This window comes from Denticeps clupeoides, chromosome 3 (assembly GCF_900700375.1).
Source record: "Denticeps clupeoides chromosome 3, fDenClu1.1, whole genome shotgun sequence".
NCBI classification, from domain to species: domain Eukaryota; kingdom Metazoa; phylum Chordata; class Actinopteri; order Clupeiformes; family Denticipitidae; genus Denticeps; species Denticeps clupeoides.
In genome coordinates, this window is record NC_041709.1 from 11,135,503 (window position 1) to 11,147,941 (window position 12,439).

General features: G+C 40.9%; 1 protein-coding gene across 1 annotated transcript in view; it reads left to right on the forward strand.

Annotated features, from left to right (window-relative positions):
- The first annotated feature begins 3,597 nt into the window (after window positions 1–3,597).
- lamc3 (laminin, gamma 3) overlaps window positions 3,598–12,439 on the forward strand; it is a 61,825-nt gene continuing 52,983 nt past the window's right edge. The window contains exon 1 of the mRNA XM_028972672.1: window positions 3,598–4,446. Within this exon, the coding sequence (XP_028828505.1) occupies window positions 4,065–4,446 (382 nt within the window). The 5' untranslated portion in view covers window positions 3,598–4,064. The remainder of the gene's footprint in view (window positions 4,447–12,439) is intronic.

The following is a 12,439-nucleotide window of genomic DNA, read 5'->3' on the forward strand; positions in this document are numbered from 1 at the left end:
GTGCGATGGGCGGAGCCCAACTCTCGTCTCCCGTGCTCTCGTCGTCGTCCGTGTCGTCCCAGTCCACGGGGAGCCTTGCCAGCAGAGCGTGGAGTTCTTGGCTCGACATGCCGAAGATCGTGGGGGTCGCATCTTCTGCGCTCGCTGCCCACGTCACTTCCTCGCTGCTGCCGACGCCAACGTCCTCGCTCCGCCCACTCACCCGCCGACGTTGTCGCTTCCGGGTTTCGCGGAGTTTCCCGCGGGTGACGTCATCACGCGGCGCCGCGTACCACGGCTTCTCAGGGAGAAAACGCTCCACCAGAACGGGTGTCTCGTCTCTCCCCTGGCGTCCGCGTTCGCCGCGCCGGGCTGCGTCCTTCGCGGCGTTTCTTCTCCTCTGTTTTTTACCTCTGCGCTTTTGGGTGGGTCGCTGGCATTCTGTCACGACTACGGACTTACGGGGGAAGGAAGCGCAGAGGTCTGACATACTGGGAAGGGGGTTTTATTATTAAACAAACAAAGAAATACAAATAAAGACTGGCGCGGTGGCCGAAAACGATTTAAACTTAAATAAAGAACATAAACAAACCCGTAGGCGTGTGGCGATTGCCAGAACTCAAAACACATAAAACTAAACCAGGTCAAGTTCGTGCATAGAGTTCACGAAAATGCCAGCGACCCCGAACGGGCGGAAACTTCCGGCATTTATGGGGCGTCAGGATTAAAGTCAGGTGTGGAGGCCAGCTGCAGGCAATCCTGACAGTCTGCTACAGGGGAGGAGTTCAAAAAGATTATGACCAGGATGTGGATATGACCAGTGGGGTTATTTAAATGACTTTTTGATATATTGATACACTCTGATGAATTATTTTGAATATTGAGGTATTATCTGCAAATGTGATAAACAGTGCATTGAAGCTTTGATAGCATTTTGTCAGAAATCCTAACTTGGCCTCCAAAAATGCTTTCTAAAAAATAAGCTGTCATGCAGAATTATACATATCACTAAAATATTTCAGGTGGCAGTAATTGGAAAAACTGATTTTATTGTCTACTATGCACTACCAGCCTTGGTAGTTGCTGATCTGTGCTGTTATTATCTTATGTCAACCTTCATGCTCATTCAAATGTGCTTAGGCTCTACAAATTGATTGACAATCTTTTGAAATTGAATTCTTGATGCAATTCTATTGTTTGTTCTTGTGCACAGACTGCAGAGTATTTCTCCATCCATCATTGCCTAATCACTGTCCCACTTACACGTGAGCTGTATCCACATATCCTGCCGGTAAATGACCAAGTCAGCATTAGCAGAGCCCCCATTGCCATTATTCCTCCTGGATCACAGTAATGATGACACAGCAGTTCTCCATATGAATGCACAGCAGCAATGAAGCAACACCAGCATAATTCTTCGTTGTACTGTAATTTGAATTACATTAAATGATTTCTATCAACATGTCATCAGCCTTCAGCTTATACTAACTTATGGGAAGCACATAGTAGTACGAGGTCAGTTTAAAATATGCCTCCTCTGCATTCCTGTTGTCTTAAAAGTAAGTACAAAATAATCAATTTTTTAAATGTTGCTTAAACTTCTGAAATTAAAATCGTAGACATTGTTTCAATTATCAAATCTACCTTAAAACAAATTAGTCGAGCACAGTATTCAGTGTTCATATCACCTCCATGAGGCTGTCCTATTTAGGGTACTGGGCCTCTATTACACTAGTGTACCACCATAATCACATATTTCATAATAATAACATAATCACATATATTGTACCTTGCCATCGTCTGCTGCTGCTTCTCTGAGTCCAACTGAATCCAGAGCCCAGACCAAACTGAATCAAGAGTCCTATGATGACAGAGACCACAGACCTACAAGTAAGGACATATGCTGCTGCCCCCTCCACGACCCCAGGGGACACACAGGGAGTAGTGTGTGGGGATGGTACTTTGCTCAGTGGCACCTCAGTGGCACCTTGGAGGTTCGGGATTTGATCCGGCAACCTTCCAATCACGGGTCTTACCTTCTAGGCCACCACAGTCCCATTCTCTTGTTAAACCAGTGTTAACAGTAAAACTGCAGCAATGTCTATTGGACACTCTTGGTACCATTGAATGTTTCTTCCAGTTTTATTTTGACAAACCTTTATATTGGCAATACAGATCTCTTTAGGTCCTAGCATGATGACAAAAATGTCAACAGCAAATAAAACACCATTTTCTGCTTAAATAAGGCTGTTTCAACAAGATAAAAGAGACCCAGAGGGCCCAGCATCAAAACAAATCAGGTCTGGCTACAGGGCTTGCTATATGAGGGATATTAAAAATGTTATAGTTGGTTTCACACTATTGGATCACATACTGGAAAAGATTAATTGTTTTATTTGAATTGTATGCGAAATCAATTAACCCTTAAACGGGCATTGTGCATCACAAGATACAAGCAATATTAGGTATAATAAGAACATTGGTAAAATTGGAGGTAAAATTTGCTATTTTTCATGAATTAGTTGGACTATATTTGAATTGTATACACTGAACTATTAAAACTTGTGGAACTTGTTGGACAATAGTTTATATGATCTAGAAGATTTGTGGATGTGTTTTCATCTCTTGCAGTTGCTTGTACACCAGCCTTATTCTGTAGCATTAGTAAAATCACAAACTCCATGCTGTACCTCAATCTCCTTACAGTAATGAACATTGCTCTCAGTTTTTTACTGATTAATGATTGTGGTCTTAGTGCATAATCAGCCATTGTCAAAGGCCCCTTTTCATCTCGGGGCTCTAGACAGTTGCTTGCTATGCTACGCAGTGGTGACGGCCCTGTGACCTTCTAATGCCACCTAATCTGCACCATCTGCTTTTAATTTTATGCATCTGATGGGCTGATAAACGCTCAGTTCTATTTTTGATTACTTAAATTATGTAAATGCCAGAGCAACAGCCCATGTATTATGGTCAGATGTTTGCTTATTGAAGAAATCAGCTATTTCCATGACACATACTCATTTTCTAATTTGATTGTTTATTAAAAATGTCATTATAATACATGCGAGTAAGAGAACAGTTCTGTAATAATTTTTTCATCAAGCAGACTCTTGATGATTCCATTCCTTCTGACAAACATGTACAATAAAAGAGGCATACAATGGTTTGAAAGGTTGTAATGAATGATTCATGCTTGTGAAAAATTGTCGGATATGGACGCAGTGCAGCAAGACATGTTGGCTCCAATTTTGGATGGAAGTCTTCATTTGTACTATATCAAGTGAAATGTGCTTCTTTCTAGAAAAAAGGCTTTTTCATTTAGGTCATTTAGCGCTCTGTGATCAACAACAGTATCTTTTTTCCACGAAAACCCTATTATGACTAGATGAAGTACATCTAGTCATCATGGGATTTTTAAAGAAAAACGTTTGTCCATTTATCAGCATTTCGGCTAACTTCAGTTCCTCCTTCCATCAGGAGAGGGAGCCTTTTTGTAACCCCCAGCGCCCCCCCATTACTCTGTCCTGCACATGCTGTTGCCCCATCCCTCCCTCTCTTCCTGTCTTTCTCCCTCCTTCTTTCTCTGTTCCTCCCTTGGCTATCTCCCTGCCCTGGGTGAGAGGGTCCCCCAGAAATATCTCTCCTCAGAGAAAGAACACATGTTTGAGGACTACAAAGAGAAGGGAGACGAAGACAAAGAGACAGAGGGGGGGAAAAATAGGGGAACTTGAGGGAAAAGAGAACCTTTGAACATTCTTGAGGACTTGGTTCTGTTTTGGCTGAGTGCTGCATGCTTTGTCTGGTTTTAATTTAACTTCTTCATTGTCTAAGACTTTGTTGACATTGTTGGGTGTTTTTGATTGTGTCTAACTCTTGTGTCTTTCTCTTGATTTCTATGAATTTTCAGTTGTACAGTAGGCGTAGGTGTGCATGTTTTAAAATGTGGGGATGTGACTGTGTGTGTGAGACTTTAAAGCTGGTGCATGCTAAAAGTGTGACTTTCTGCAATTAAGTGTGCATTGCCTGTATTTACTTACAATTGGGTGCTGTGTGCAAGTGCCTTGTGGGGCTTTAAATGAACAATGGAAACACCTCAACTGTCTCCTGTACTTTTCCTCACCTTCCTCTTCCTCACCGACATGGGCTGCCCTGTTCAGGGTGCAATGGACTCCTGCTACGATGAGAACGGCAATGCAAGCCGATGCATGCCGAAGTTTGAGAACGCTGCTTTCAACCGCTCCGTGACTGTTTCGAATGTGTGCGGCGCACCGCCGGAGGACTACTGCATGCAGACGGGCTCCACGCGCTCCTGCCACCAATGTGAGAGCGCCAATCCCAACCATCATCACAACGCTACCTACCTAACTGATTTCCATATCGACGATGAGCCTACCTGGTGGCAGAGTCAGTCTATGTTCTATGGCATCCAGTACCCAACATCGGTCAACCTTACACTTCACTTAGGTAAGAAGACCTTGCATTGTTTGCATCACTTTGACTTTGCATATTTGCATGCTGTTTTCTCTGGTGTTCCACATATGGATATGTGGGACTGAAGTAAGACAGAGCTAACTAATGTCTCAGATGTGGCACTGCCACAATTCTAATATAGCCTTCAGCAAACAAATGTTTGATATGTGAATAATAACTGACCAGTGTTTGGTAACAATTTCCAATTCCGATTTTCTTGGTAGTCACCTTTATGACACCTGCCTTTTTCTTGGATGGTGTGGTTTAGAGACAGAAAGCTACTTTCTAATTTCATTTGGTAGCACTTTGTCTTAGTTCATTGCATCTGTATTTTTATATCGGCCAAACTTCACATACCAATGTATTTGGTAGCACTTTACATTAAAAGCGCTTCATACTTTGGTGTCCAATGATTTTCATTCTAATTTGGTTTTATTTCTGTCAAAAACTGTTTGAATATTTCTGTTTGAGTGAATTTGGACTGAAGTCAAGTTATTGAACAGGAGAGACAATCACCAATTAATGTTCTCGTGATAAAATGTTACTGTATATTTCTCATAGTACTAATGAATGGCTGTTTAACAAAGAAGCGATTATATGTTTCTCGATTATATGTAACCATCAGACTGAGGCCCACTTTTTGACTATGTTCTCATTAATATAGATATATGGCGCAAGTAGGAAACATAAGCAGATTGCATATTTTGTATTCTGTCAGAGGACAAGTTAAGATTGTACACTATAATCCAATAAAAATGGAGGTCTTTAGTGCGTGCTGAAACCTGGTAACTCCAACATCCGTCTATCAATTCATCTCTGAAATTATGAATGCCTTCTGCCTGTTTTTACACAAGTTTTCATTAGCTCAGTGTACGTAGTTTGGATCCAGTTTCACTTGCTTGCTGCTTTTCCTGCTGGGTACAATATATATTTTAAAGTTCTACAATGGTCATTCCGTTACATTTTTTAGAGAGGCCCACTTGGCAAAGCTTTGTAAATCTGTCAGTGCCTGCACCTGATTATCAAGGGCAACTAAATTAGCAAAAATAGGAAAATAATACATTTCTGAGACAATGTCTACAACGGACAATTTCTGCTGTGAGACGCATGTCTAAGAGAACCATTGTGTGAGCTGAACTCATCTATGTGAAACATCTGTGTTTCCCAGGAAGGCCTTTAGTAGTCCTCGGAAATGCACTAAAGTATGACTGAACTAACTAATGTCTCAGATGTGGCACTCTCAGAATTCTAAAAAAGCCTCAGCAAACATATGTTTAATATGTGAATAATAACTGAGCAGTGCCCAGTAACAGTTTCCGATTCCAATTTTCTTGGAAGTCATTTATGACGCCTGGCCATTTCCTTAGATGGTGTGGTTTAGAGACAGAACTTAATTTGGTAGAACTTTATCTTAGTTCATTGCATCTGTATTTTCATATATAAAGTGCTTCATACTTTGGTGTCCAATTAAATGTATCCTGATGAGATGGGAGGTTTTGATTTTCATTCTAATTTTATTTGGTTTTATTTCTGTTTAAACAACTATGTGTTATCAAGGCTTTGAATCCAATGACACTGTCATTGCCTGTTCATCAAATTTAAAGAAATCTTATTACTGAAATATCCCAGCTTCACATTAGACCATTAGTTCTCCAACTGTGGTATCACCAAGAGCGAAAAAGTTTGTGTTGATTTTGGGGACTGTTGGAGAGTGTGGGCTTTTTCTCTTTCAGTGGACATTGAGATGCTTGTAGTTAACAGTAGTTTGTGATTTAATTGCGTAACTGTGAATTTTAACTACAACATCGGGCTACTGTCTATAGATCTCCCTATATATTATTTATACAATACTGATGTATGAAATGTGTTTATTGTTGCACTATGACTGAAATAAAGTTGGTCATGCCTCCTTGTTGGTCAAAAGTTTCCTACAAAATTATAGAATGCCATATTCAGAATGGATTAAAAGCATTCTCAAACCTTGTATAGCATTGTTAGTATTAATTATTTTAAACCAGTATAGTTGTGTGTCATGAATTAAGTGTTTTGACTGGTGTATTTGGCTCCCCTTACACTAGGATTCTTTGAGATTATTTGTTTATATTTGTAATATGTTCAGTATAGCACAGTTGACATTTCGGATTGATGTGTGTTTGACAGCGGAGAGGAATAAAATAATAATTTTCATATTTGGAAACAATGAATAATCTTTGTTTACACAGATTACTTGTTTACAACTAGTTTACAAAGTTAATTTATGCAAGTCATAATGGCAGTACTTCAAGTGCCAAGTATGAAGGTTTGAGAACCACTGTAATGGATTGCTGTTACAACTGCTTTACCTCATTCTATGCGCCTCATAAGACGCACAGTCTTGCATTTTTTTTCTGTACACACTTCATCATCATTATCTCCATCATACATGCAAAGCTTCTCCCCACTTATTTCCACATGCAGCAGGGACGTAATGTGAGCGTATCGGTTCTGCTAGTTAGATTTTACTCACGGTTGTGTAATGGGCAGAGCAGTAAAACCATAAGCGCTGTATACCAGTGATTATGAGGTGATGAGAACTGAAGCGCTGCCGATGCCTCTCACAGGCAGCTGACAGGGGCAATCCATCCTCTCACCAGTGCCTTTCCACTCTGACGGGCTGGGGATGTGTACTGACTGTCAGATGTCAGAGATTAGCAACAGCGGGGCGCATCCACCTAATCATTGTTCAAGCACACACAAATGAAAAACATGCCCACATTCAAATGCACACATGTATGCAAGCACATCCACAAATAAAGATACAATCACCTCATTCATCACTGAGTGATGTAGAGGGAATTTGTAATCGAGGCAGTAATGTGCAGGATTAGGCCTAGAACATTCTTCTTACATATAGTTTGCTTTTGAGCTATTGCAGACAGATTACCATTGTCCTCACAACAATGCTGGAATGAATGTGTTCATGGGCTACTCCTCCTGGTGTGCGATGTTAGTGAAGTAGCCTTGACCTCCAGGTTTGAGATATTGAATCCTGTGTCTGTATGTAGAGTTTGCATGCTGTCTCTGAGCTGGTGCAGTTTCCTCCGGGTTCTGCAGTTGCTAGGTGAATTGGCGGATCTGAATTTTATGTGGGAATGAGTGTTTGTGTGAATGGTTTGTGAGTGGTGGGTGGGTTCTCTGGGTGGGTTCCTGCACTGCGTTAAATGTCCACAGATGGGCTTTGGCAGCCACAAACCTGATTAGGTTGAAGCACAGATGGAAAGTGAGGGAGTGAGTGAGTGATGCTATGATTAAAAGATTTGAAAGTAAGACTTTACTTTGAATACTGTGTCCATGCTAGGTCATGTTACATGCAGATGGAAATTACTGATGCAGAAGGGGTTCAGCACAGGACTAGAAACATGATTCCTGGCATTAAAGGGTTGACTTATGAGCAAAGTTCAACTGAACTGAAATTTATCTTCAAACAAAGGACACTGATGAGTGGGTGATCCAGACATAAGAGATTATAATAGGTAAAGATGCTCTTCATCCAAATAGTGGACATTGAGATCCTTGTAGTTAACAGTAGTTTGAGATTTAATTGAGTGATTGAGAATTTTAACTACAACATCAGGTTACTGTCTTCAGTCCTCACTTTATATTATGTATACAATACTTATGTATGAAATATGTTTATTGTTGCACTATGACTGAAATAAAGTTGAGACATGCCTCTTTGTTGGTCAAATGTTCCTACAAAATTATAGAATGCCATATTCAGAATGGATTAAAAGCATTCTCGAGCAAACCTTGAATAGCATTGGTAGTGTTTATTTAAAACAGTTCGGTATAGTTGTGTGTCAAGAATAAAGTGTTGTAATATTTGTAATATTTACATTTACATTTACAGCATTTATCAGATGCCCTTATCCAGAGCGACTTACAATCAGTAGTTACAGGGACAGTCTCCCTGGAGCAACTTAAGGTTAAGTGTCTTGCTCAGGGACACAATGGTAGTAAGTGGGATTTGAACCTGGGTCTCCTTACCCACTAGGCTACTACCTGTAATATGCTCAGTATAGCACAGTTGACATTTGGGTTGATGTGTGTTTGCAGTATTGACAGCGGATAGGAATAAAATAAATTATAATTCTCATATTTGGAAACATGGCATAATCTCTGTAAACTAGTTGTAAACTAGAAGTCTGTGTAAACTAAATCAATTTAATTGTAATTTAATGCAAGTGATAGTGGAAGTACTTCAAGTGTCAAGTATGAAGGACCACTGTAATGGACTGCTGTAACAATTGCTTTACCTCATTCTATGCGCCTCATAAGACACACTTTTTTTGCATGTAAGGCTGAATACTGTGTCATGTTACGTAGAAATTTATAGAAATTTTCTAGAAATGTAAAATATATATTGTTATATATAAATTATTATTTATTTTCATCCAAATAACTACTTCATCTATTTTTTTTAATTAGTTAGAATGTGAAAGTTGTTTGCCCACAGGAGTGGTACAAGGCAAAACCCTGGATCGCTTCAAACTTCATCATCTTCATTCATCTTCATCAAGTGAGCTTGATGTACTGAATGGCATCTTCTCACTTCTGATTTTCTTATGTTCATAAATATGACCAGTTTTAGCATTACGTTAACGAAGTAGGAAATATCACCTTTGAGATCCAGTGAGTGTGTGTGTGTGTGTGTGTGTGTGTGTGTGTTTGGGTGGGGTGGGAATGGGCAGAGAGCGTAAATCCTAAGAGTGGATGACGGAGTGTTAAATGGTAGGCTTGTGACAGCAGAGGAAGTGTGCTTGAATGAAGTGATATTGGCTTTGAAGGGCCGGAACGGTCTGTCAGCCCTCTGCTATTGATTGTAGCGGGAGGAGGCCGGCGCGGGGGCTTTGTAGTGCACCTCATCTATGAGAAGTTCTGTTATTGAGAGAGAGGGGGCACACATGTCCACCGAGGGCTCTGCCACATTTGGACTCATTCGTTTCACGCAGAGCGCCTGTCTGCGTGTCGGCCCCCTCCCTCCAGTCTTATGCATCTAGCTGTTTGTTTACCTTCCTCTCTCTCTCCCACCCCCACTTCTCTCACTCTCTCTCACCCGGATTCCAGATGGGATGCAGTTTGGGATCTCTGTTCTCTCCTCTCCAAACTAAACAACTTTTCTCAGAGGGAGGTAGACTCTGAAATGACACAGAACGTCTCACACTCTACCTCTCATAAACGCACATCTTAGAAACGACTTCATACTTTCATCTTTACAATATACTGGGTGTATTGTGAGTGGAAACATATTCAGTGCTTGAGCCCATGTAAGCCTCACGTGTGTGTGTGTGTGTGTGTGTGTGTGTGTGTGTGTGTGTGTGTTTTTGCTTGTGAACAGATGTGAACTGTTGCTACATCCTGTTGCACGACCCTCAACAAACAATTGCTGAAATCACACACATACATCTCAACTAAATTTTGGCCTTTACACACGCACTAAGGAATAAAGAAGTCTTTTTCATATATAGAGACACATCCAAAGACCAACCTGGATTTGTGGGGGAGTAAACAAACTGCAATGAGGAAAGGAAAAAACACAAGAAGCGGTGGGAGCTCTGGTAGTGTGGAAATAGGGTCAGGCCTTTCCCACACACATTTAAAATGTTAAAAATCCCAAATCTCAAGCAAGCTGTGGGATCAAAGGCTTTAAATATTTTGGATGACCGAGAGACAATGTGTGTTCCTAGTGCTCCTTGCTGGGATATCGAGGTTCTGTTTTCTTAGCGACGAGCAGCCAGAACACTCACACCAGACGGGGTTTCCTCTAAATAGGCTTGTAAACATAATCTAAATATTGAGTCTTGTCTGGCCTGGCTGGGTTTAGTCTGAGGGACAGTCATTAGAGCAAACAGAAGGCTGGGAAATCTGTGTAGTTTGCAGAGGCACCTTAAAAATGCAGGTGGCCTCCAGTTTGGGGTTAAAGGGGAACGATATACAAGTAAGAAGCTTTTATCTGTAGAGTATCAGTCAAGCAGTCATTGTAACATAAACTACATTTGTAACCCATCCCTAAGCCATATACAGACGTCTGGCGTACCGACGTGGCTGCGAAAAAAAGAATAAATAATTGAATCAAAATTAGGTTTCTCCAGTGATCGGACCGTATATCTAAAAGGTGCAATCAGAAGCCGATCAGATATAAGGAAGGGGACGGGCCTTTGGTCTTGTTCAAACAGATACAGATCAAGAGGTCGCTCCACCTGCGAATGTGTTTCACATACTGGCAACGAAAAACCGGAAGTCATGGACAGCACCTTTATAAAGACAGGGAAGATCCCAAAGGCATAAGGAGTAAATAGTTCATGACAAAAAGCCCTTTGGAGGCTGGTGCCAAAAGATCCACTAACCAGGAGTTCTGTCATGGCACAAATTCAACTCCAGTCATAAAACAGCAGTCCGAGCACATCTCACATTAGAACTAGAACCAAATCTTGCTGGGTACGGCCTCTATGTCGGCCGGCAAATAAGCAGTCAGCAAACACGGTAAAAGTGTTTCACATGTTGTAAATCAGTTTAATTAAATGTTAGTCTTTTAATGAATGTTAATTTTACCAATCGCGTGTCTAATTAAAAAATTCATCCTTCTTTGCTGAGCATGATCTGTCGTTTCCTATTGCTCATCCACTCGTCACTTTATGTAAGAAATTAGTGGAGGATAAACCCGCCCTCGCACATCTGTCCATCTGGAGGCAGAATGTGAGCTGTCTTGTTACACAGAGTTTAAAAAATTAAACCATATCTATAGATTTTCTATTGTGTACTTACACTCTATGATTTATTTAATAGCCAATTGTTTTAAATACATTTTAGTGTCCTTACAAAGTAGTAAGTAGTAAGTAGTGGCTACTTACAAATCCTAGTTTATTTTGAAGTACTATAATTGCCACCTACTGACCTTTCTTACTGTGGCTGTAGTATCTCAGTAGGTGAGATACAAGCAGCTATGGATAGGCTCAAGAGCCTACTAGGCTCAGGGTCTCAAGAGCTCTGCCCACAGATGCTACTGAAAATATAGGCTTTTACTGGGTTTGTCTCGGCGGCATGGTGCAGGAAAGGACACATTCGCACGGCTTCAGAAACGGGGGTTTATTACAATGAGCAAGCACATGCATTACAAGAATTACAGATTAAGGGCCCGACAGGGAAGCTGTTCAAGAGGCTGCCATTTAAACACTCCCAACAGCTGCACACAATCAGGTTAACCAGGTCCACAACGAAACTCCGGAAAGAATCAAAGCCTGCCCTCTTCCTTGTCCCGCCTCTCTTCTCCTTATAAGCATTTAAAGCTACTCAAACCGAAACGGCGTGTCCTGGCTAAATCTCATTGTGGGACTGGCTATAAGATGATGTAATTCTGCACCAAGGCTGAATTATTGAAAGGGACTTCAGATACAGTATTAGAGGACCAATAACACCTATATAAAAGCAAAAACTAATATTTCATGTCAGTTTTCATTGGGGAGCATACCCATGGACCCCACTTGACAAAAATGATGATCAGGGTTATACTCAAGCTTTTTACATTTACATTACATTTACGGCATTTATCAGATGCCCTTATCCAGAGCGACTTACAATCAGTAGTTACAGGGACAGTCCCCCCTGGAGCAACTTAGGGTTAAGTGTCTTGCTCAGTGACACAATGGTAGTAAGTGGGATTTGAACCTGGGTCTTCTGGTTCATAGGCGAGTTCGTTACCCACTAGGCTACTACCATCCTACTACCACCCTTTTAAATATCTGGGACCAGCGGCCAACAATTTATGTGCTAAAAAAATGTTGAATATAAAACACCCCCCACCCCTGCTCACTTCCCAGGGCATGGAAAAGGTTTTTTGAGTCCAGATATCATATACATAATGTAAACACATACAAAAAATGAACATGGTTCACCTATGAGTAGATATTTATTTTTACACATGGCAGAGCACAAGGTATCTTGATGAGAT